The 26,363-nt window shown below is 40.6% G+C and overlaps 1 protein-coding gene across 2 annotated transcripts in view; it reads right to left on the reverse strand.

Moving 5' to 3' along the window:
- The window catches only part of ccni (cyclin I), a 26,280-nt gene extending 1,604 nt beyond the window's left edge, over window positions 1–24,676 (reverse strand). The window contains exons 1-9 of one of the 2 annotated variants that reach the window (XM_061876893.1): window positions 24,461–24,675; window positions 20,203–20,362; window positions 14,745–14,879; window positions 13,471–13,545; window positions 13,250–13,390; window positions 12,845–12,973; window positions 8,994–9,095; window positions 7,326–7,449; window positions 6,830–7,023 (exon numbers count right to left, since the gene is read on the reverse strand). In XM_061876893.1, the coding sequence (XP_061732877.1) occupies window positions 6,830–7,023; window positions 7,326–7,449; window positions 8,994–9,095; window positions 12,845–12,973; window positions 13,250–13,390; window positions 13,471–13,545; window positions 14,745–14,879; window positions 20,203–20,316 (1,014 nt within the window). In that variant the 5' untranslated portion in view covers window positions 20,317–20,362; window positions 24,461–24,675. Of the gene's footprint in view, window positions 1–6,829; window positions 7,024–7,325; window positions 7,450–8,993; window positions 9,096–12,844; window positions 12,974–13,249; window positions 13,391–13,470; window positions 13,546–14,744; window positions 14,880–20,202; window positions 20,363–24,460 lie in introns of both variants that reach the window. The other variant, XM_061876894.1, reaches the window with a different exon arrangement.
- Between the last annotated feature and the right edge of the window lie 1,687 nt (window positions 24,677–26,363).

Below are 26,363 nucleotides of genomic sequence, written 5' to 3' on the forward strand. Positions count from 1 at the left end.
TCATGCATTTTTGGCAAAAGGGTATTCATAATTCATATATATACCGTATTTCCTTGAATAGCCGCCGGGGCGCTAATTAATTTAAAACTCTCGCTCCTGCGCTTATTGAAAGCGTGCGGTAAAAGTAAGCATGCGCTAATTATTTTAAAACCTCTTCTCACCCCTGCTCTTACCAATGACACGCAGTACAAAATTGAGTGTGATAAAAGAAATGAAAAAGTCTTCGACGGCCGCGGCCCGGTGGTTGGGGACGACTGCTCTACATGTCATCACGCCCACATTTACACCATGCTATCTGCGTGCCAGTAAGACGCATACATTTCGCTGCTTCTCGTATGAGATTGCGATGCATACTTGGTCAACAGCCATACCGTTTACACTAATGGTTGTGATAGGAACAACTTTACTAATATGCGCCAACTCTTACTAATATGCGCCACACTCTGTGAACCCTAACCAAACAAGAATAACAAACACATTTCTGGAGAACATTGGCTCTGCAACACGTTAAAAACGCAACATAAGAATTACCCAGAATTCCAATGCATCCATGGCTCTTGGCTATATTATACACGCGCCCCCAACCCACGCACGGAGTAGGGGGGAGGAGTGGGGGAGGGGGGGAATATATAGCCAAGAGTCATGGATGCACGGCATTCTGGGTAATTCTTATGTTGCGTTTATAATGTATTACAGAGCCAATGTTCTCCAGAAACGTGTTTATTATCCTTACTTGGTGTGGGTTCACAGAGTGTGCCACATATTAGTGAGAGTGTAAAATTGTTTCATATCACAACCAACCATTTTGAAAATGACGGCAGGGGAATTTTACCCGGCGGTAAAAGTAAACATGCGCTTATTAATTTGGGGAGCGGGTTTTGCCCGGCAGTAATTCAAGGCAGGCACATATTACATGCCCAGCGGTTATTCAAGGAAATACAGTGTGTGTATATATATGTATACACATATATATATATATATATATATATAATATTTAATTTCCCGGGGTTTAAAATATTTCAGCTTTCTCTCCTAAAGTAATGCCCTTTGCTTCATTTTTGCATCTACAATATGCTGCACTGCCGACTAGAGATGCGCGGTTTGCGGTCTCATCCGCGGAGTCCACGGATAAACCGGGGGTCGGGCGGGTGACATGACGAAAAAATAGATTCGGGCCGGTGGCGGTTAAACCATTCGGAAATATTTGATTAACATGGTTCAGGGATCGGTATCCTTTACCATTCATAGAGCCATTAAGGACCCGTGTCACAAAGCGAAGAAGACAATAGGAGACGCTAACATTCTCTAAAATGACTACAATCGGCAGTCATCCAGATAATAAGTATTAGGGCGTGCTATGAAGCCATTAGCTTTGTCGCCTACTACAACATGTACGATCTGCTTGTCAGTCCAGCAATATGTTGTGTGTGGCTTACACAGCAATACGCACACGACTGCAAGGCATACTGGGTGACACAGAGTACGCTAATGGTTGTGATATAAACAATTTTAACACTCTTAGTAATATGCGCCACACTTTGAAGCCACACCAAACAAGAATGACAAACACATTTCGGGAGAACATCCTCACAGTAACACAACATAAAAGCAACACAACAAATACCCAGAATCCTTTGCATCCATGACACAACCTGACTATTTTATACACCCCGCTAGCAGCAAACCCCCCCGTGCGTCGGTAAGGTGGGCGGGGTTGGGGGCGCGGGGGTGTAAAATATATTCAGGAATTGTCACGGATGAAAAGGATTCTGGGTATTTGTTGTGTTGCGTTTATGTTGTGTTACTGTGAGGATGTTCTCCCGAAATGTGTTTGTCATTCTTGTTTGGTGTGGCTTCGCAGCGTGGCGCATATTAGTAAGAGTGTTAAAGTTGTTTATATCACAACCATCAGTGTACTCTGTATCACCCAGTATGCCTTTCAATCTTGTACGTGTGATTGCTGGACTAACAATCGGTTTGTACATGTTGTTGAAGGTGTCAAAGGCAATGGCTCACAGTACGCCCTTATTCTTATCATCAGGATGAACACCATTGGATATTCGCGAGAACGTTAGCGGCTCCCATTGTCTTCTTTACTCTGTGAAACGGGTTCAAATAGCTCTTTGAGTGGTAAAAGTGGTCGACTTCTATTGTATTTCAACGGGCGGGTGGCGGGCGGTTGCGGTTCTGAAAAAATGTTGGTTCCTGTGAACGGCGGGTGGATGACGACTTTGGTGATGCGGTTGCGGATGATATAATTGCCTATCCGCGCATCTCTACTGCAGACACAACTTTCATAGCAACCACAACTCCACTTTTCAGCTTGTAAGCTTCCTGTTGCAAGCTGAAAACCATCAAAAAGAGCAAAGAATTATTTTTATTGCAGAGTGGATCTGAAATCAGAGGAAAAGGTGTAACTAAACAAAAGGGTGCCGAAATCACCATGCAATTGCCCGTTATTTTATTTATGTCTGTGAGTTTTGGCACCACTTTGTTTCCATTTACCTTCTGACTTTAGATCAGTTTTTCTCAAACTGGGGGCAGAGTGCAATTTTAAGGGGCCCCTGACATCGAGGAACATGCTTTTTTTGCTGTACCAGAATATGATGAATGTATGTCGCACTTGGCTTCACTGGAACTACGGTTGGGGACGAGAAAAGACTGGTGTGTTTCCTTTATTTTTGATAAGCTTACAATGTGATGACAAATTTTAATCGACAAAATTTACAATTTTTAGTCATGGTGGAGAGTGGGGGTGGAGGGCAAAATATTTTCTTCTTCCTAGGAGGGGCGTAACAGAAAATATTTGAGAAGCACTGCTTTAGATCAACAATTGCAATAACAACTATAAATGCAACTTTTTCACCTCCGATATAATGCTGAAATTAGAGCCTGATCAAAAACGTAAATTGCACAAACCATACATTTATTTTCTAGTTTGGGATGGTAGGAAATGTTTTATAAAAGTGAAATTAGTTAGAGAACAATAACAAGAATGAAGAACATATTTATTATTCAGTATCTAGAATGGACTGCTGAGATGAAAACACTAACTTGTTTTTTATGACATCTAGTGGCCACAATCATTTATGAAGTTACGATCTCGACGCAGTAAGTTGAATTATGTGGACAGGTTTGTTACTGGATAAGTAATATGTAACTACCATTATTTGATACTTGTTTGTATTGAAAAATGTGCCATTTTAAACTAGAATATTGTCTAGTATGGATGGGAATCTTTCAACAACTCGAGATTCGATTTGATTCCAATTCTTGGGGTGACTATTGGATTTAGAAGGAACTATTGATTCAATGTATTTAGTATGAAAAAGATAAAACCTTCTCCAAACATGTTACAAAAGCTCCTTCTGTTTGCAGATGCACTGCAGATAAGCCTGAAAATGGCCTAAAAATAATTTTTTAAAAAACTGATTCTTAAAGATTTTTCTTCTCGCAATTCAAGTGTATGGATTTTTTTTAAGTAACCTCAATGTCTACCTCTTGTGCTCAGCTGTTGTGTAACTGCAAGCTCATATAACCTATGTTTACCTTTTGTAAATGACTTGACTAAAATAGAAGAAAAGACCAACTTTGTGTGCTTATTGGAGGACATTAAACATGTAAACAGGACGGCTTGTATCAAAGATAATATCATTTACATTTTACATGCAAACCAGTATCATCTGATTGTTTTGTTTTTTTCTTCCAAAAAAGGCTCACTGTGCCTTTGTTTTTCTACGTGTGCTCATTTGGAGACTTTATTGATACATATTTCCAGGATTTCGAGTGCCAAATAAAATAAAGTGGCAGGCCATATCTGGCCTTGGGTTTGACACGCCACTTTATTTTATTTGGCCCTCGAAATCCTGGAAATATGTATCAATAAAGTATTGTGACATTTCTTACTAAATATATTCTTTCTTTCTATTTTGGCAGGAAAAAAAAGTCATGTACTCCCTGCAATTACACATTTTGTTAACTTAAATATTGTCTAATTATGCAAAATTACATTATCAAAAATTCCAACAATTTTTTTTTAAATATAAATAAATACTAATGATAATGATTTCAAAGTAAGTTATGCATCAAATTGTGCAATGTAAAAGTAGCAATAGATTCAATGGTAAAATTGTGAAATTTACTGTGTTTTTACAGCATTTTTCTGTAAATGAAAAAAACAGTACTTTTTTTACTGTAATAAACTATGGTGCCGTTTTGGCATTTACAGTAACAAACCGAAAAATCTACAGTTTTTGATTTGCGTTAAAAAAAAACAAAAATAACTGGCAGATCAGGTGCCAAAATCTTATTGTAAAAATGCATTTTTTAAATTTACATTAAAAAAAATTACATTTTACAGTAAAACTCTGGCAACTGAGCTGCCTTTTTTACCATAAAAATAGCAGTACTTTTTTCCCATTTACAGTAATATACACTACATTTTAAGGTGAAATTATTGCAACTTATCAATTTTTTTTTTACATTTTAGTTTAAAAAAAATTACAAATAAAATGCATTAAAAAAATGGTGTAATAATAGTGTTCACTGTTACATGCTTAACAAAACTGCAATGTGGCCCTCGGTGAAAACGACTTTGAAACCTCTGCTCTAGAGGCACATTTAAAAACACAGTCCACCAACTACCTTCTTTCAGACGGGTCACTAAACGTCTATAAAATGCCTACCTTATCTGCAAAAAGGGAACTAGGAGTGCATGGGCAGGATTGTCCATGATGGCCAGCAGTTTGTCCAGTGTCCTCCTGTCCCTCACTGGCACAAACGCCTACAACTGCGAGCAAATAGTTTATCAATCCGATTTGAGTCCCTTTTGCTGGTGCTGCTCCCCCAACAAACCACTGCGAAGTGCAGGGCACTGGCTACAACAGACTGATAAAAGATCTCCCAACAGCTTGCTGCACACATTAAAGGACTTAAGCTTCCTCAGGAAAAAGAGTCTGCTCATGCCCTTCTTGTAAACAGCATTGCAGTTGTCCTTCCAGTCCAGTCTGCTGTTCAAATGAACTCCCAGGTACTTATACTACATTGCTATATCTAGTCCAGGGGTCGGCAACCTTTACCACTCAAAGAGCCAATTTGACCCGTTTCACGAAATAAAGAAGATAATGGGAGCCGCAACCATTCTCACTGATATCTGCTGGTGGTCACCCAGATAACAATAATAAGGGCGTACTATGAAGCCATTGCCTTTGACGCCTTCTACAACATAAACAGCTTGCCGGCTCAGTAACATGTTGTATGTGGTTTCCGCTGATACACCTACACAACTGCGAGGCATATAGTCAACAGCCATACAGGTTACACTGACAGTTGAGATATAAACAACTTTAACGCTCTTACTAATATGCGCCACACTGTGAACCCACATCAAACAAGAATGACAAACACATTTCAGTAGAACATCCTCACAGTAACACAACATAAACGCAACATAACAATTACCCAGAATCCCAAGCATCCATGAAACTTCCAGGCTATATTTTACACCCCGCTAGCCCCCCTGCCCCCTCCGTGCGTCGTTTATGTTGTGTTACTGTGAGGATGTTCTCCCGAAATGTGTTTGTCATTCTTGTTTGGTGTGGGTTCACAGTGTGGCGCATATTAGTAAGAGTGTTAAAGTTGTTTATATCACAACCGTCAGTGTAACCTGTATGGCTGTTGACTATATGCCTTGCAATCTCGTACATGTGACAATAGAAGCAGCAAGATGCATGCGTCCGGCCGGCACGCAGATAGCATGGCGGGCGATGATATGTTGTAGAGCAGTGGTTCTCAAATGGGGGTACGCGTACCCTTGGGGGTACTTGAAGGTATGCCAAGGGGTACGTGAGATTTTTCAAAAATATTCTAAAAATAGCAACAATTCAAAAATATTTTATAAATGGATTTACTGAATAATACTTCAACAAAATAAGAATTTAAGTTCATAAACTGTGAAAAGAAATGCAACAATGCAATATTCAGTGTTGACAGCTAGATGATTTTGTGGACATGTTCCATAAATATTGAAGTTAAAGATTTATTTTTTTGTGAAGAAATGTTTAGAATTAAGTTCATGAATCCAGATGGATCTCTATTACAATCCCCAAAGAGAGCACTTTAAGTTGATGATTATTATATGATAATTGAATCACTTGTTTATTTTTCAACACGTTTTTAGTTGTTTTTATATCTTTTATGCCAAATAGTTCAAGAAAGACCACTACAAATGAGCAATATTTTGCACTGTTATACAATTTAATAAATCAGAAACTGATGACAAGTGCTGTATTTTACTTCTTTATCTCTTTTTTTCAACCAAAAATGCTTTGCTCTGATTAGGGGGTACTTGAATTAAAAAAAATGTTCACAGGGGGTACGTCACTGAAAAAAGGTTGAGAACAACTGTTGTAGAGGACGTTAAAAGTAATGCCATCACGACACACCCTCAATATTGTAGTCCGAGTGACAATCGAAGGATGTTAACCCCGGGTGATGTCCGGGAGAGGCACCAAAATCTAGAAACCCCCAAAACGATCGGTGGGGTCGGCGATTATGCAGCTGAGCCATGTGCAGCTCCGGAGCCGCGGGTTGCCGACCTCTGATCTAGTCTATTTACACCTGCATTGTCATTTCCATCCTTACACTCTCCATCATTGTAACTGAGCTACTGTGTTGAACAATTTCCCTTGTGGATCATTAAAGTTTGTCTAAGTCTAAGCACGCGTAGAAACAAACAAAGCGAGCGCAAACACTCACTGGGTGCAGTGACACCATACATATGTCATACCAAACATTAGTGAGGATAATCCTCAATGAGACCCGGTGTTACCTTTCGCTTTGTGGAGCTCTTGCAGCGCAGCGTCAGCCTTAGCAGGTGGTGAAGGTGGTAGAAAGGTTTGGGAGGAGCGAGGAGAGCTGGGAGGCTGCCGTGTTTGGAGGAGGATAGGAGAGAGCCACAGGGCTGCTGGCATCCTCCCTCTTCTCCAGCTGGGGAGGAAGACTGTGTGGAGGTGGCCACGCGCCCTGAAGAGAAGAGAAGAGAATGTTCCGTTACAGGCTTGGCTGAACACATTTCACATGGAAAACATCTAAGCTGTGCACTTATTTGTGCTGTCAAAGCTCCCACCTGTACAAACGGTGACTTGGTCGGATTAACAATGTGCACGAAGAGGGATTTAAAGCGTGTGACGGGAGGAAGCACACTAAGGAACATAGTGTTCAATTCCCTCTTGGAGTAGTTCATTTAAAGTAAAAACACAACTTTAATCCCCTCCGAAAACATGTAAAAACTACATCCTCATGCAACTGGAAGTGAGTTGAAATACCCAGATGGTCCTGGCTGCGATGGGCTTGGTAGATGTAGACGGTGTTTGGAAGCAAGGGCGCTCTCAGTGCAGAAAGACTACAAGCAACAAGCTCTCGACTCCGGATCAACTCAGAAGTGTCGATCTAAGAGGAGGGAAGAAGGGAGAACAAGTGACATCTCAGCATTTATACTCATTTACTGTATGGCTACGTTTAGAGATCGGCCAATACCGTTCACATGTATTAACTGCATTTAAAAAAATAATGTTTTCCTGTATTTATGTGGAATGCTATTTGCAATGTAGCAATGTCAAGACAATATTTTAAAGGAGCCATATGTAATAATTTAAGTTAAAAAGTTGAAGTACCAATGATTATCACACACACTAGGTGTGGTGAAATTATCCTCTGCATTTGACCCATCACCCTGTATCAGTCCCTGGGAGGTGAGGGGAGCAGTGTGCAGCAGCGGTGGCCACGCCCAGGAATCATTTTTGGTGATTTAACCCCCAATTCCAACCCTTGATGCTGAGTGCCAAGCAGGGATGTAATATCCCATTTATATAGTCTTTGGTATGACTCTGTCTGGGTTTGACCTCGCGACCTACCCATCTCAAGGCGGACACTCTAACCACAACCACTGAGCAGGTGCGTGTATAATAATTTCATGTCAAGTCATCATTAAATGACCCTGGTATATCAAAAGTTTATAATAAATCATGTTCTTTTCGAATACCTTTATAACTGATAACAGTAGTTCAGCCAGGATGTGCTCATTTCAAAATTATATTTACAGCCCCGAAATCTTCTTGTTTTCATTTTGATGCCCCGCCCTCTACTGTTTGACCAATTAGAAAGTCAGTGAATGTGTCACATCCAAGTTGCCAGTTACACAACGCCCTCTTCATCGAGCTACTGCCACTGGTAAAGTTACTAAACATTTCAGACTTAAGTAAATCTAAAAGTTGTCATTACGATTCTCTACTTATTCATTAAAAAGCCAGGAACAAAACGTATCGGGGATGCCTTTGAAAGATGGAGACGATTGAAGGCGGAGAAGATTTTTTTCATCAGACAACAAACTTGCTCTTTTCGTCCTTGATAGGTAAGTAAGGCATTTACATTTCTTATGACTCGTGATAAATTGAAATGGACATTTTGTATGTAAACTATATTGTCCAACATTAAAAACATTCCTAAGCAGAAGGAGGTGGATACACAGTCCCGGCGCAGAGTCAGACGTGCCTGCCCTGGGCTGAATTTTGCGCTCACATTTTTCATCAAGTAATTTTTTTAAAGACTATTCTAATACTTTTACTTGAGTCATATTATTCTGAAATAACAATACTCCTGCTCGAGTACACTTTTTATCTATGCTACCCCCTCTGAAATTAGGCAACCACAATATAGAAACTGCCACTCAGACACAGTTATTTAAAATTTAGCAATAAAGGTTTATAAATGGATATCATTTGATGCAGTTATAACTATAACATTAAATTATTAGATTTATATACTGCTTTTTTTCTAGCGATACAAAGCGCGTCCTAGCCTAATTTTCCATTCATTTCAAATCCACACATTGGTGGTGGTAAGCTGAAATTGTAGTTAGAGCTTCCCTTGGGTAGTTAAGTGTGTGTGTATATGCAAATCAGGTGAACACATCAGAGAACACTTGAGAAAAGTACCTGCGCCTTCTTTAACAGCTCGATGGTGAGAGCCAGCCAGTCCCGACAGCACGTCTCCAGCTCCAAAGTGAGGATGGCCAAGGCCAGCATGGATCCTCTCAGCTATACAACAAGAGAGGACAAACTTATACAGTACATGCACAAGAAGAAACATATAAAATAAGAGAGAAATACATCAGAAAAATCAATGCTAAGCAAGTTGAGGGTCAGAGGGATACAATACATTATACAATAATGGTGGTATCAGTATTGGATATATATTTTCCATGTTTATTTTTACAAAGATACATTTCAGTTCAAACTATTACAGTTGTGATAGTTGTATTAATATATTGCTTACAAACGTATTGAACAAATACAACAATGCAAACAAAATATTAAAATGTATTTCCTTTTATTACCACAACCGCAGACCTGCCAACATTGCCAATAATACATGTGTGCTATAAACTCCCATCTTTCTTCCTCGCTATTGAGAACGGTTTGTTTTCCAAGCCTTTTTTGAGGCGCTTGTTCAGCCATAACACGTAACACAAGCTTACCTTTGTTTCTGGATTGGATTCGGGGAACTAGGATAGCCTACTCCATACTTAACATCCCACATATCAATAAGATGAATGGGAACTTTTACAAGAGGCTAACAACATCGCAGGTAAACGCAACGTCTAATTTGAACCTTTAAATACTGTTTGAAGACGGATAGAAGACAAAGGAGCGCTCTGATTGGTCGACAGCGTGTCACTCCACCGACACGCAGATCGTCATAGCTCAGTCTAGAGATGCATTGCTTAACCAGTTTTATTGTTAAAAGTGATTAAACAAAATCAATCCTGAGTGCCTGAGGTGGCGACTTGTCCCAGGTGTACACCGCCTTCTGCCCGAATGCGACCCCAAAAAGGGACAAGCGGTAGAAAATGGATGGATGGAATTCTGAGTGCCACACTAAGTTTTTTATTGACAAAAATGTTGATAATGCTGTGTGTTGTCTTCTCTTTTTTTTGGTGTGAAGCACTTTCTGTTGCCACCTGCCTGTGCATGAAAAGTGCTGTATAAATAAGGTTTGATTGATCAATTGATTAAAAAAAAGTCCCAGTTATCTAATCGCAAAGGCTCCACTACACAATATGTTTTAGTCCTCCTCCTCACTCAGGCATTATGCTAGTACAGGGGTGCCCATTCGCGAGTCAATCGTGGAGGGTGTGTCAGTCGATCGCAAACCAAGCATTGAAAAAATAAACCTAAACATTTGTGATCATCAATCTTTACTACGACGTCACTTTCATCACTTGATTGACATTCACGCCACGGCTTCTGAGATGATGCTGGCTGCTGTCAGATCATTATTAAAAAAACATGACCGAGAGGAGGGCGACAAACACTTTTTATTTCAACACTCTCGCGCCGTACCTGCTGTCAAAACCCCAAAGACAGACTGCACAGTTGCTGTCTTCACAATAAAAGCCCTGTTTCATCCTGCCTGCGCTAACAAAATAAGAGTCTCAGGAAGCTAGCGTGCACAAGTTAGCAAGCTACGGAGTTGGGAGTCAATGTATTTCTTGCAAAATGTATAAAAAGGAGTATGGAAGCTGGACAAATAAGACGCCAAAAACTAACTACTTTCATGTGGTGTTGGACAGAGAGGAGGACTTTTTTCTCCTCCATTCGAAAATGTGGACGTTATCAGCACTACTGTCTGATTCCAAACAATGCAAGTCATCAGAATCAGGTAATACACCAACTTATATTCTTGTCTTCATGAAACAAAATACATCTATATGTGTTAAACATGCTTGTGTTATCATTAAACACCTTTAACGTGTTAATAAAAACGTCTATTTCATAAATAATTAAATATAATTTATATATATGAATGAGGTAGATTCCTTCGACTCGGTCAATTGAAAAGTAGATCGCCTGCAGAAAAAGTGTGGGCACGCTTGTGCTAGTACATTATTTTTAGTACAACCTGCACAAAATGAAAACAAAGTTACACCCGTGCGCTTATATGCACTTATATATGCTAGTATGCTACATTACCTAACCTAAAAAATGGCAGCATGAGAAAGCTGAGAACTGATCCCACCCAAAACAATCTGAGGTCGGCAGCATGGGAACATTTTGGGTACTTGTGAAATGACCACAGAGTCTTTGAAGACGATGGCTCAACTATTTGCAAAACCTGCCAAAAGACAGTTGCGGCAAAAGGGTTTAATACGTCCAATACGGTTAAACTCTGGCTTTAAACACCAAAGTAAAGGTGAGACATAATACCCAAGTTAAATTGTGTTAGTGACAAGTAACAGCTACTTAATAAAGAATCGAGATGGTAAAGCGTTAAATATAAATGTGTTAGTGTCAGTTTGTGTCATGTGTGTTAGCGTTGAGTCAGTTCAGTGAAAACAGCCACAGGTACTCCTTTCAAGGGCTTTATTCAGTGACTTTTTAACGTTAGAAATTGCTTTCTTCCTGTCGATGTTGAATAGATTATAGGCATGGGTGCAGAATAACAGCACTCATGGGATCTAATTATGTGCAATCCAGTTATTATTAACACCACATGAAATACATGATAAAAAAATGAATAAATAGACAGGGATAACAGTTGATGACAATTAGGGCTGGGCGATATATCGATGTATCGCAGGTTTGTATATGTGCAATATAGAAAATGACTATATCGTTATATACGAGTATACATTCTCACGCAGTTGCTTTTGGCTGCAAGCATTACACTACAGGCTCTTCTCACTCTTTCTTGTCTCTGCTTCTCAGAGACTTAAAAAAGGGCACCTTTTGACACACGTCACGTGTGCAACGTCACACGCTCCCACAGAGCAGAGAGGTGGCGACGTGGTAAGGTTAGCTGAGATGCTAACGGTGAGGCACGAGTAATAATACGAGAGAGAGAAGGTGCGAATCTGGTAACAAAGGAAGGAAGCATTAATTCCTAAGAAAAACAGCACGAGATCCATCGTCTGGCGGTGGTTTGGCTTCAAGCGGGAAGATGTTGAACATTTATGCGGCAAAAGCGTTGCTACAAAAAGTAGCACCACTGCTAATCTAGCATCATTTGAAAAGTCACCCGCTAGAGAATGAGGAGTACTTGAAACTCTGCATGTCAACATCTCTGGTCGGTGCCAAACCAACAAAATGCCGAAGCAACCATTTCCAGATCAACACCGAAAAAATAAAAGTCAACAACAGAATGGGGATGAAAAATTGAGAACAGAAAGGGAACGTATGTGTAAGTAATTGCTATGACATGGAAAAGGGGTATGAATAAATAAGATCTGCTTCTTCCTACTTGTTTTCGGACATGTTGTAATTGAGAAACTGGAAAAATGTGCTGCATCATATTGTAACTGCATGCATGTTTGAAATGAACGTAAACCGTAATTTTTGTATCATATCAATAATACAATTAAACTAATGTATTTATTATATTATACAGTTATCATAATATTTGATTACTATCATAAAAAATAAGCTTACATGTTGGCAGGTCTACAATTTTTTTTTAACATAATAAAGTCAATAGTGCAAAATAAGTAAAAAAAAAAGCTAAATCTACTATTGGCTCTTTTGCCCCAAAAACCCTTCGGCATCCAATTACGTAGTCCCTGAGTTTGTCAACCATTATTAACAAGGTATGAATGTGAACAAAAACAAATATTTGTACAAGCAAACATAGAAGAGGACTACGAAAATATCAGTTTTGTTATGAATTTTTTGTTCCAATAGTAGTACCACACTCGGCATCAATAATATTGATATGGATCCGCCCAACCTTAGAAAATATATTTTAATATTTGTTTTAAAATCAAACATCTGCAACATATTTCAACGCCTACCTTGATGAGTTTGTGATCCGCCAAGCAGTGGTAGAGTCGGCGCGTGAGGAGGGCGAGGTGCTGAGATCGCTTCAGTCCCATCAAGGTGTCCAAAAGCCCAGAAGAACATGACAACACCATTGCATGGAACTAGGGAAGATAAAGGGGAGTGAATAGGAAAAATAAAATAAATATAATCCTAGAGTAAACTGAATACTAAACATGAAAGTAAACATGGAACCATGGCTATTTTGATAGCAAACACCACTGAGCTCGTCCTTGCAAAACCAGATCTTTTTCCTACAAGGCGTTTATTTGCTTTTCTCATTTCTCGCTGCGTAAGTCAAATCAAGTCCAATCTACCAAGTTTAGTTTACAGTCCTGTGAGCCTTATAATGACGCATGTGCTTCTGTACAATTACATACTATGTGCAGAAAGTCCAGCGATGTGGCATTGTGCAGATCCCAGTTCAGTTTGTCAAGAATAATTCTTTCCATCCTCAGGATCTCTGATGGGGAACAGCCACAGTTGCAGGAAGAAGCCAACTTGCTCAGAGAGGGCACACACTGGGAGGCAGACAGCACCTGATCAGCATCAGTTCTGGACAGTCACTGATCAGGTTCCATACGTTGTGTGGTGTGTTTACCTCATCCTCCTCACAGGTCTTGATAGCCAGAAAAAAGGAGGCAATGGCAATGCAGCGCAGATACTTTGGACGGGCCTGAAGACGAACAAGACATCCTCAGCTTTCACAGTAGTACCAATCCTCGTAGTGGCTAACTCACGTCGACACAAACGGTTGTCTACATCAGTGTTTTTACACATTTTTTGAGCCAAGGCACATTTTTTGCGTTGAAAAAATGCGGAAGCACACCACGAGCAGAAATCATTAAAAAAAGAAAATCAGTTGACAGTAAAAAGTCGTTGTCGCAATTGTTGGGTGTGACTTTAAACCATAACCATCACTATAGCTCTTGTCTCAAAGTAGGTGTACTGTCACCACCTGACTTATTTGGAGGTTTTGCTGTTTTAGTTCTTGTCTTGTGCTCCTATTTTGGTGGCGTTTTCTCTTTTTTTTGGTATTTTCCTGTAGCAGTTTCATGTCTTCCTTTGAGCGATATTTCCCGCATCTACTTTGTTTTAGCTATCAAGAATATTTCTGTTGTTTTTATCGTTCTTTGTGGGGACATTGTTGATTGTCATTTTCGGATGTACTTTGTGGACACCATCTTTGCTCCACAGTAAGTCTTTGTTGTCGTCCAGCATTGTGTTTTTGTTTACTTTGTAGCAAGTTTAGTTTTTGTTTTGTTCTGCATAGCCTTCCCTAAGCTTCAATGCCTTTTCTTGGGGGCACTCACCATTTGTTTATTTTTGGTTTAAGCATTAGAAACCTTTTACCTACACGCTGCCTCCCGCTGTTTCCGACATCTATAAAGCAATTATCTATCGGCTGCCACCTACTGATATGGAAGATTATAACATGATTGCTCTGCCGAGCTCTAGACAGCACTGACACTCTACAACAACACATAATTTGCAGATTATAATTACTGGTTCGCAAAAAATATAACCCTTATAGGGGAAATGACAATCTCCCACAGCAAACCAGACTGTATCTCACTGCACAGTGGTTGACAAACACTGGTCTACATAACCAAACATAGCTTTGACAATGCATGCACAAACCTTTCTGTGGCAAACAGTCTCAACAACAACAAAAAAAAGTGTGAATTTACTTAGTTGCGGTGATAGATTCTAAGATAACACTTCCACGCTTTTTTAAAGCTTACTTAGCAATTAAGCAGCACGAGCCAACGAGCAAAAGCCCAAGGCTGTCAATTCATTGTCCATCACAGGTCTTATAACGACAGTTTCAATTCATTGACAGTAAGTCAGTAACCTAATACAATATGTCATTACCTTGATGGAAGAAAGGAAACGGTCCAGTATGCTAACAGCTAACACCAATGTTTCTGGGTACAGCTGCAGTCTACTGTGGATCTCCGTAAGCCAACACACAGCCTCGTCCCGCTGAGTAGGAGAGATATCTGTATCCTGAAATAACACATTAAAAACTGTCAGAACCTGCACAGGGAATGATTTATTTTTAGACAAAGGAATAACTTGAGGATGAAACACCTGTGTTCTGGGGAATAAGAATATGTTCACAAAGATAAAAATAGCTTTTTAATTTTGGCTAATTATTGTCACCAATGATACTATTCCTAATTCTCACATGTTGTCAGTGTGTCCGAAAATACTATTGGTATACAATAAAAAAATATTGAGACCAAAAACATGAATGCAAGGGAAAACCATGTAAACTACCCAAACAAACATTCCAACCCTCGGTCTTCTAAATGTGAGGACAACATAGTAACAAATAAGACAAAGTGAACCCTCAAATGTGATATAGACAAACTCAATAAATTTGTGGACTACACCCATTCAAAAATGCCAGCAAAGCAATGTTCACGCAAGTCCTCTAATACATTTTTACCAGGCATATGTCCGGCCTGCTATTGACAGCTTGGTCATGTTTGTGTTTTCCTGTGTTCTGTGCTTTTTCCTGTTCAGCGCTCGTATATTGGATTCTGTTTCCTATCACTGCACCTGAGCACTGCCTCCCTCACCTGTCTCTGATTGGCACTCTATACACGCCCGTTACTTGTTGCCAATCAGACTTCTTTATAAGCCAACCTGCCCTACACACGGGGCTGGATCATTATACTTATTAGTCAGCTTCCTGTGCACCTTGCTGCTGCCAATAAATGTACTTTTACCTGCACGCTGTCTGTTATCTCTGTATCCTTGGGGTCACGCTATGGGTAGGTGTGCAGCTGGGGAGGCACAGAGACTTCTTGCTCCAGGGAGGTTTTCCACGACAACACTTTTTTGCCTCCCTGCTGGGATGACCTCATCAACAACGTTCTCCCTTCAGCTCCAGTGAGTTCATCCACAATGCCGACACCGTTCTGTCCTCTAACAATTGGGTCGTCCCGTTTCTCTCTCCCAGTTGGGTCGTCGCCTGTCTCTCTCAGTGGGGTCGTCGCCTGAGCTTCCTCGCCTGCTGCAGAAGCGCCTGAATGGCGCTCGCCGTCCTCTCCTGCTGCAGAAGCGTCAGTCTTGTTTGTAAATCAAGGTCCTTGTCCGGAAGAAGAGCGGAGAAGCGCACAATCCACGTTGCTTGAACTCCAGTGTGAAGTTTCCAGTCAGTAATGATTTGGGCTGGTGATGATCCACTGTGTTTTTTTTAGTCCAAAATCAACACAGCCATTCACTATCAGGATTCTACAACTAACGGTACCAAAAACTGGGTTGGTGACCATGATGCTACTGTTCTTGGGTGGCCAAGAAACTCGCCTGACCTGAACCCTGTAGAGCTTGTATCTATATATATATATATATATATCTATCTTTATATATACACTATATAAACAATACACTCATGTATACACACAAATACATATGCACATATATACACATAGTGTACATATGTGTATGTATATACATACATATAAACATATACACAGATATACATACATATATATGTACATTTACATACATATATACACATATCAAAATGTAAATATACACATTTATTACACATATATAAGCACACACACACACCGACAAAGACAAACACAGGCACACAGATAGAGACACCCACACATTTTAAGTGGAGAGTAAAACTCTTGATACACTTCCTCTTCAACTCCTGCCATCACTAGTATCTTGCACTAGTATCTTTTTAAATTGTAAATGCTATAATCCCTGCCTTGCCTGCCCTAAGATGCTGTGATGTAGCCCCTTATGATTGCAATAATAACCCGTATGTCACTCAAAAGCGCAGATTCCAACCATTGGAATATTTTCTAGAGTTCAAAGCTTACGATAATTTGAAAACAGCACTGCACATTATATTGGCGGCTACAGTATCGAGAGGTTTAAAAAGTTCAATTGGACGGTTTGAGAAGCTTAACACAGGAGACCTGGGCCGTGCTATGCCCAGGTCAACTGTACACTTACTTGAAATGAGTGACAAGAACTATTGTCACAATATTGTAATCTTCGGAATGTACCAGCCTGTACATCTTATCTGACAGGGTTCCTGTCTTTCCAGTCTAATGTAAACAAACTCTAACTATGTCAGAAATACTGCAGTTGTTTACACGGCACTGAGGTGACTCACCTGTGTCCTTGACCAACTACATCCGTTTATGAGGCCACTGGCAGAGAAGTGTTAGACGTGCGTCATTTACAGCCTCACAGCCTTTTATTGACCTGTTTTTGTCAGCATTAAATACCCATAGCAAGTTGAACTTTCTGAATTGTATAATATAAATTGAACTACAGTATAAGCAGCATGAGAGCTTACAATCTTTATATTTGTTTACTCTTAAATGTATTGAACCTAGATTTTAAAAAGGTCATATTTTAAACTCTGACCATATGGGTGGCTAATAACACAAACTATGTCATAACCTGCACACTCCATAACATCAAATACACTGAATGTTAGAACCACTATAAAAAGTTAATCAGGATAATGTAGCAGAAACATTGACTGCAGTGACTCAGCAGCAGCTATGCTCAAAAACAGATTAGTCTAACTCATTTTATCTCAGGGGACGCATGGAGGAAAATATTTTCCCACGCAGGCCGAACTGGTAAAAACACGGCATAATAATAAAAAAAATAAGGACAACTTCAAAATGGTTTTCTTTGTCTTATATTGGCCAAAAATAGAACATGCACATTCTGAAAATGTACACATTACAAATAATCCTCTTGGCAAAACACTTCAAGTTAGTTGAAAATTCTGAGTAAAAAATTGGTGCAGTTTCAAACTACCATGAAAAACACAAGGAACTTGGACTTTGTTCCAGTATATTCACAAAGCCATTAAGCTTTAAGCACTTCCTGTTTAGCATTCCCATGTTGGCAGTTCACCATTAAAGTACTTCCTCAAACCGCTGCATTGGAGAAATCCACATGCTGCCACAACACATTCATTTATCATCAAATAATCAAATATTACAATTATAATATAAACAAAACAATAGTCAAAATGACGCCGTAATAGCCAAATTAAAGGTAACATAACTACAAACTTAACCAATGTGAACATGGTAGATTTAAGCATAAAATAAAATTGAACAAACAACAAATACCGAAAAATATTTTTTTACAATGGAGTTCAGAGTGCACATCGTGCAGTCAACAAATTTGCCATCGCTAAACGAAATTCGAACTACGCAGATGATGGTCGTGTTGACTTAAGTCTTTGCACTTTACCGTTACCTTATTTTATTCATTGAGAGGATGATTTAAGTTAAAGTTAAAGTACCAATGATTGTCACACACACACCGGACTAAGTGTGGCAAAATTATTCTCTGCATTTGATCCACCATCCTTGATCACCCCCTGGGAGGTGAGGGGAGCAGTGGGCAGCAGCGGTGGCTGCGCCCGGGAATCATTTTGGTGATTTAACCCCCAAATCCAACCCTTGATGCTGAGTGCCAAGCAGGGAGGTAATGAGTGCCGTTTTTATTAGTCTTTTGTTTGAAATCACAACCTACCGATCTCGATTGACAATAAAAATAGGTATTGGGCGTCAGTACAGCACTAGTCTGTCGCCAGCCACGACTGATTGCTTGTACCTGTGCTGATTGGAGTATCGGTAGAAAATCCAGAGGGCGCTTAAAGTCAGCTGAGATGTCATCTTTAAACAGTGTGAAGTGGGTTAAACTGGAATTGTTATTGCGACACACAGTGGACACATTTATAACAGAAGTTTATTTCATTAAAAAAATCACAGCTCATTTTTATACTTACCAAACTCATTTTGAGGGCCACGCTCCGGATTAAGCCAGATATGGCCCGCGGGCTGTACGTAATCAACAGTATGGATGGTAGTTTGTCACTATTCTTTGATCACAATCATGTAATCACCCAGCCCTAGTACAAACCCCGTTCAAGAGCCAATTAAGTACGTAAATCAAGGTTTTACTGTACCGCCCTTCTTACTACTTGGTTTTGAATTGATACTCAAATTTTTAGCATCACCCATAACTAATAATGTAAAGCAGTTGTGTCAAACTTACGGCACGCGGGCGAACAGGATTCATCCGGCCCGCGGGATTAGTTTGCAAAGTATAAAAATTAGCCGAAATTTTTTAATTAAAGAAACTGCTGTTCTAAATGTGTCCACTAGATGTCGCAATAGCAATTAGTTTCATCTTTGTAGATGATGCTACATTCACGGTGGCAGAGGGGTTAGTGCATCTGCCTCACAATACCAAGGTCCTGTGTAGTTTGGGGTTCAATCCCGGGCTCTGGGTCCTTCTGTGTGGAGTTTGCATGTCCTCCCCGTGAATGCGTGGGTTCCCTCCGGGTACTCCGACTTCCTCCCTCTTCCGAAGACATGCACCTGGGGATTGGTTGATTGGCAACACTGAATTGGCCCTAGTGTGTGAATGTCAGTGTGAATGTTGTCTGTCTCTCTGTGTTGGCCCTGTGATGAGGTGGCGACTTGTCCAGGGTGTACACCGCCTTCCGCCCGATTGTAGCTGAGATAGGCACCAGCGCCCCCCACCACCCCAAAGGGAATAAGCGGTAGAAAAATGGATGGATGTTAAAAAAAATTAACCACATAATGTTAGTGTACCAGTCGAAAAAATTAGCAAACTACGTAAATAACATACTCTGATTTTTTTTTTTTTATCTTGATAGATTGAAAATTAACACCAATGAGTTCACTGATGAACATTATCAAATAATGTATTCAGAAAGTATAAATAACGACAAATAAAGATAGAATACTATTAACTGCAAAATGTAAGTGTAAAAAAAAACCAACAACATTATAATTTCTACATTTTCAGAATGTGCTTGTTCCATTTTTAAACAAAGAAATCCATCCGAAGTTGTCTTTATTTTAAAATTACCCTGCTGTGATTTTACCAGTCTGGTCCACTGGGGGTAGATTTTTCTCCATGTGGCCCCCGTTCTAAAATGAGTTTGACACCCCTGGTGTAAAGTATCATACAACAGAAGAAAATGTGCTTATTACATTTTAACAGAAATGCAGATAAAAGCATTTTACAGTTAGCAACCAGATATTAACTGGAAATGAAGCGGTAGGAAATGGATGGATTAATTATCAAACCGTATAATAGTGTTTATAAAAATAATACAACTGGAAATGACGCAATATGTTACAGCATACGTCAGCAGCCAAATTAGGCGCCTTTTAAACCAATTTTAAATATTTCTATCGTCATTTATATACCAAATAATATATTGTGATATACATTGTTGCGAGGTACCACTCTACTGTTCCTTTGTTTTGAGAGTTTTGCAATGCACCCTCACCTGTGAGGAGGGCTTCTTTGGCAAGTCGCCCTTCCACATCTTGGCCTCCCTCGACATGGCCTTTTCCAGAAGAAAAGCCAGCCTGTGGACTCCCCAGGGTTCGGTGAACTTCATTCTTTCTCCCCCAGGTTAAGCCTTCCTCCCCACTGGATACAGATACCTGTCCACAGCCACACAGGCAAGGCATTAAATCCAACTGTAATGGGTGGAAAATAACAATGACCACTGTGATATATCAAGTCATTGTGGGGTGAACCATACAATACATATAAATATTATTAAAGCATTTACTTTGAACAAAGAGGTTGATTGGCAACACTAAATTGGCCCTGGTGTGTGAATGTTGTCTGTCTATCTGTTTTGGCACTGCGATGAGGTGGGGACTTGTCCAGGGTGTAGGCCGCCTTCCGCCCGATTGTAGCTGAGATAGGAACGAGCGCCCCCCGCGACCCCAAAGGGAAAAAGCGGTAGAAAATGGATGGAGGGATAGAGTCTGAAGTTGACTGAGAATTTAGCAAATGCTCCTGTCAGTTATTACAGATTGTATACATGTGTGTTGTGAAGAAATCTCTTATGGAAATATCCAGCAAAGGAAACCTAAACTATATTTGTATGGTCGTACAACACTTAAAACCTTTAGTATATCTATCCATCCATCCATCCACTTTCTACCGCTTGTCCCGTTCGGGGTCGCGGGGGGTCACTGGAGCCTATCCCAGTTGCATTCGGGCGGAAGGGGGGGTACACCCTGGACAAGTCGCCACCTCATCGCAGCTTTAGTATATCAGTAAGAGGAATTAAAGGCCTACTGAAACCCACTGCTAAAGACTACGAAGTCTGATAGTTTATACGTCAATGATGAAATCTCAACATTGCAACACATGCCAATATTGGCGGTTTAGTTGACTAAATTACAATTTTAAAATTTCCCGTGGAGTTTCCTGTTGAAAACCTCGCGAAATGATGACGCGTATAATGACGCATGTTTGTGACGTTATTGGTTGGAGGGGACATATTAGCCCAGCATCACTTGCGGCTAAAAGTAGTCTCTTTTCATCACGCAATTACCCCGTATTCTGGACATCTGTGTTGCTGAATCTTTTGCAATTTGTTCAATAAATAATGGAGACGTCAAAGAAGAATGCTGTTGGTGGAAAGCGGTGGATTGCAGCTGCCTTTAGCAACCGAAACACAGCCGGTGTTTCTTTGTTTGTTGTGAAGCTTTAACACAGAGCGGTCAATCGAACATGTTTCTCTACGTCAACCAGCAAGTTTTTGGATGGGAAAATTGTGATATTAAGTCGGCTCTTACCGGAGACTTGAGTGGATTACGCGACCTCATCCTGCAGCTCAAAAAGGCAGCTGTGATCTTGGCTCCTCGGCTTCTCTCAGAGACACTGGCGTTCACCGCAGCCCTCCGACTTTCAGGTATGACTTTATAATCTCACTAAAATACTATGAACACAATAAGCAGATAAGGGATTTTCCAGAATTATCCTAGTAAATGTTTCTAATTACATCTGAAGCGCTCCCACTGCCGCCGCCTGGAGCCGTCGCCTTTTTTTTTAGTGCTTCACTCTAACTTTCCTAATCCACAAATCTTTCATCCTCGCTCAAATTAATGGGGAAATCGTCGCTTTCTCGGTCCGAATTGCTCTTACTGCTGGTGGCTCACATTATAAACAATGTGAGAATGTGAGAATGTGAGGAGCCCTCATACCGGTGATGTCACGCGCAAATCGTGTGCTACTTCCGGTACAGGCAAGGATATTTTATTCGCGACCAAAAGTTGCGAACTTTATCGTCGATGTTCTCTACTAAATCCTTTCAGCAAAAATATGGCAATATCGCGAAATGATCAAGTAGGACACATAGAATGGACCTGCTATCCCCGTTTAAATAAGAAAATCTCATTTCAGTAGGCCTTTAAGAGACGGTTCTATTTACAAGTGTTCACAATGTACGCTGAACAGGAACTATGATGAACATCTTGAACCCTTTTTTTTATTATTGAGACAAAAAGTATTTATGTATATAATATGTATGCTTACTATGGTATATTATGTATTTATTTGCTCACTGTTCTGTTACAGAGAACAAGGAAATTAGGATGAAATGGCATCTTGAACCCTTTTTTAAAATTATTTAGACAAAGATTATTTATGTATATAATATGTATGCTTACTATGGTATATTATGTATTTATTTGTTCACTGTTCTGTTACAGAGAACAAGGAAATTTGGATGAAATGGCTATGGTATGAAAAAGCTGCCCTTTGTCACCGATTCTGTTCATAACTTTTCTGGACCGAATTTCTAGGTGCAGTCAAGGCGTTGAGGTGTTCCGGTTTGGTGGCCGCGGGATCAGGTCTCTGCTTTTTGCAGATGATGTGGTCCTGATGGTTTCAATTGGCCAGGATCTTCAACTCTCACTGGATCGGTTCGCAGCCGAGTGTGAAGCGACCGGAATGAGACTCAGCACCTCCAAGTCCGAGTCCATGGTTCTCTCCCGGAAAAGGGTGGAGTGCCATCTCCGGGTTGGGGAGAAGACCCTGCCCCAAGTGGAGGAGTTCAAGTACCTCGGAGTCTTGTTCACGAGTGGGGGAAGAGTGGATCGTGAGATCGACAGACGGATCGGTGCGGCGTCTTCAGTAATGCGGACGTTGTACCAATCCGTTGTTGTGAAGAAGGAGCTGAGCCGGAAGGAAAAGCTCTCAATTTACCAGTTGATCTACGTTCCCATCTTCACCTATGGTCATGAGCTTTGGGTCATGACCGAAAGGACAAGATCACGGGTACAAGCGGCTGAAATGAGTTTCCTCTGCCGGGTGGTGGGGCTCTCCCTTAGAGATAGGGTGAGAAGCTCTGTCATCCGGGAGGAACTCAAAGTAAAGCCGCTGCTCCTCCACATGGAGAGGAGCCAGATGAGGTGGTTCGGGCATCTGGTCAGGATGCCACCCGAACGCCTCCCTAGGGAGGTGTTTAGGGCACGTCCAACCGGTAGGAGGCCACGGGGAAGACCCAGGACACGTTGGGAAGACTACCGTATTTTTCGGAGTATAAGTCACACCTGCCGAAAATGCATAATAAAGAAGGAAAAAAAAAAACATATATAAGTCGCACTGGAGTATAAATCGCATTTTTGGGGGAAATTTATTTGATAAAACCCAACACCAAGAATAGACATTTCAAAGGCAATTTAAAATAAATAAAGAATAGTAAACAACAGGCTGAATAAGTGTACGTTATATGACGCATAAATAACCAACTGAGAAGGTGCCTGGTATGTTAACGTAACATATTATGGTAAGAGTCATCCAAATAACTATAACATATAGAACATGCTATACGTTTATCAAACAATCTGTCACTCTTAATCGCTAAATCCGATGAAATGTTATACGTCTAGTCTCTTACGTGAATGAGCTAAATAATATTATTTGATATTTTACAGTAATGTGTTAATATTTTCACACATAAATCGCTCTTGAGTATACGACGCACAGGGGCGCCGAAAAGGGGGGGTAAAGAAGACGGATTCTAGGGGCCCATGATGATGAAATTATAATACAGAGGGGTCCTGTAAAGATACAGGGGCCCTGTAAAGATTCTTTTCATGGGGCCCAAAATCCCTGGCGGCGCCCCTGAAGTCGCGCTCCCAGCCAAACTATGAAAAAAACTGCAACTTATAGTCCGAAAAATACGGTATGTCTCCCGGCTGGCCTGGGAACGCCTCGGGATCCCCCGGGAATAGTTAGACGAAGTGGCTGGGGAGAGGGAAGTCTGGGCTTCCCCCCGCGACTCGACTTTAGTTAAGCGGAAGAAGATGGATGGATGGATGGTATGAAAAGGGGTTAAGCTCTGCTTCTTCCTACTCCTTTTCGGACGTGCTATAATGAAACAACTGGAAATATGTGATGAATTAAATTGTATCGTATGTATGTTCGAAATAAATTAAAACTTAACTGAACTAAATTAGTTTGTGTGAAATGTACTTTGTAGCCAAGAAATAGACGACACCAGCTCTAACGTTCATACAGCTAGCTTGTTGACCTGACGTCGCGGTTTAACTACAACATTCCTTTGAAATAAATTCAATGTTTGAGGGGTGAATTCGACACACAAAACCACATACAAAGGTGGTATTTGATATAAAAAATTAAAAAAAATAGATGGCTATTAAAACTGTGGTTAAGCTACGGCAAGCAAGTCTGAATGTCGCTGAATCCAGCACGTAGACGGAGCCCGAAAGCCTTACCTCCCCTGCAAAGCGGAGAAAACCCCAGTTGGATTTCATCCGGTCCTCTCAGTTCATCGACAAATAAAGGGTGAAATCAGGGGGACCGCGTTCGGCTCAATCGTCCATCTTGCCTTCCATTGGGGGGGTTTTGCTGCGAAATATGAAAAATGAAATAAGGGGAATGTAGACAGCGAGTGTCCACTTCCGAGGAGGGGGCGGGGCAGGACGCAGACTCCGCCCACCTCCGGACTGAATGGGAGCAGCAGCGTTGCCAGACGTACACATTTGTGCGATCATTTCACCCTCTTATAAAAATGATTAAAAAAACACATTTTAAAAAACAATAGCGTACATTAAAGGTTTACTGAAATGAGATGTTCCTATTTAAACGGGTAAAGCAGGTCCATTCTATGTGTTGTACTTGATCATTTCGCGATATTGCCATATTTTTGCTGAAAGGATTTAGTAGAGAACTATCCATCCATCCATTTTCTACCGCTTATTCCCTTTCGGGGTCGCGGGGGGCGCTGGCGCCTATCTCAGCTACAATCGGGCGGAAGGCGGGGTACACCCTGGACAAGTCGCCACCTCATCGCAGGGCCAACACAGATAGACAGACAACATTCACACTCACATTCACACACTAGGGCCAATTTAGTGTTGCCAATCAACCTATCCCCAGGTGCATGTCTTTGGAAGAGGGAGGAAGCCAGAGTACCCGGAGGGAACCCACGCATTCATGGGGAGAACATGCAACTTTTGGTCGCTAATAAAAAAGCCTTGCCTATACCGGAAGTAGCAGACGATGTGCGCGTCACGTCACGGGTTGTGGAGCTCCTCACATCCGCACATTGTTTACAATCATCTTCTTCCGCTTAGCCGAGGTCGGGTGGCGGGGGCAGCAGCCTAAGCAGGGAAGCCCAGACTTTCCTCTCCCCAGCCATTTCGTCCAGCTCCTCCCGCGGGATCCCAAGGCGTTCCCAGGCCAGCCGAGAGACATAGTCTTCCCAACGTGTCCTGGGTCTTCCCCGTGGCCTCCTACCAGGGCGGACATGCCCGAAACACCTCCCTAGGGAGGCGTTCGGGTGGCATCCTGACCAGATGCCCGAACCACCTCATCAATATATTAATATATTTATATTATTATCAATAATATTACTTTTGTTATTCTGGTTCCTACAATAAATAACAATACAGTCTGCAAGGGATAGAGTCAGTAAAGCACACGTGATTGTGTGTGCTGCTGGTCCACTAATAGTACTAACCTATAACAGTTAATTTTACTCATTTTCATTAATTACTCGTTTCTATGTAACTGTTTTTATTTTTTCTTCCTAAAAATTTTTATTTATGTATTAATTTATTTTAAATAAAGGACATTATCTTCAACAGACCAGGTTGTCAATTAAATTAGATTGTTTATAGGATTCTTAGAACCAAGTCCAGTCCAGGTTATGTCCAGGTCGGGCTCAGCAACACACACCTTTTTGATTGATTGATTGATTTATTGATTGAAACTTGTATTAGTAGATTGCACAGTACAGTACACTTCCTGTACAATTGACCACTAAATGGTGACACCCGAAGAAGTTTTTCAACTTGTTTAAGTCGGGGTCCACGTTGATCAATTTATTCATTTGTGTGCACTCAGATTAGGGAACACAACAACAGACTGCATACAATCTATATACAAAGATACATTTTTAAAATAAGAATTGGAGGACTTTCCATCAATTTGAGGACTTTCCATCTATTTTTATATATTTTTTGGCATTGTTATCAGTTTCAACCACATAACTTTCTAAAGTAAAAAAAAAAAAATGCTGAATAAATGTTTTCAAAGAAAGTAATACTAAGTCAAAATCTATATTTGGCCTTAAAAATAAACCTTTTACCAAGTACCATAAGTATAAGCACTAAT

This window comes from Nerophis ophidion, linkage group LG17 (genome assembly GCF_033978795.1).
Source record: "Nerophis ophidion isolate RoL-2023_Sa linkage group LG17, RoL_Noph_v1.0, whole genome shotgun sequence".
NCBI lineage: Eukaryota > Metazoa > Chordata > Actinopteri > Syngnathiformes > Syngnathidae > Nerophis > Nerophis ophidion.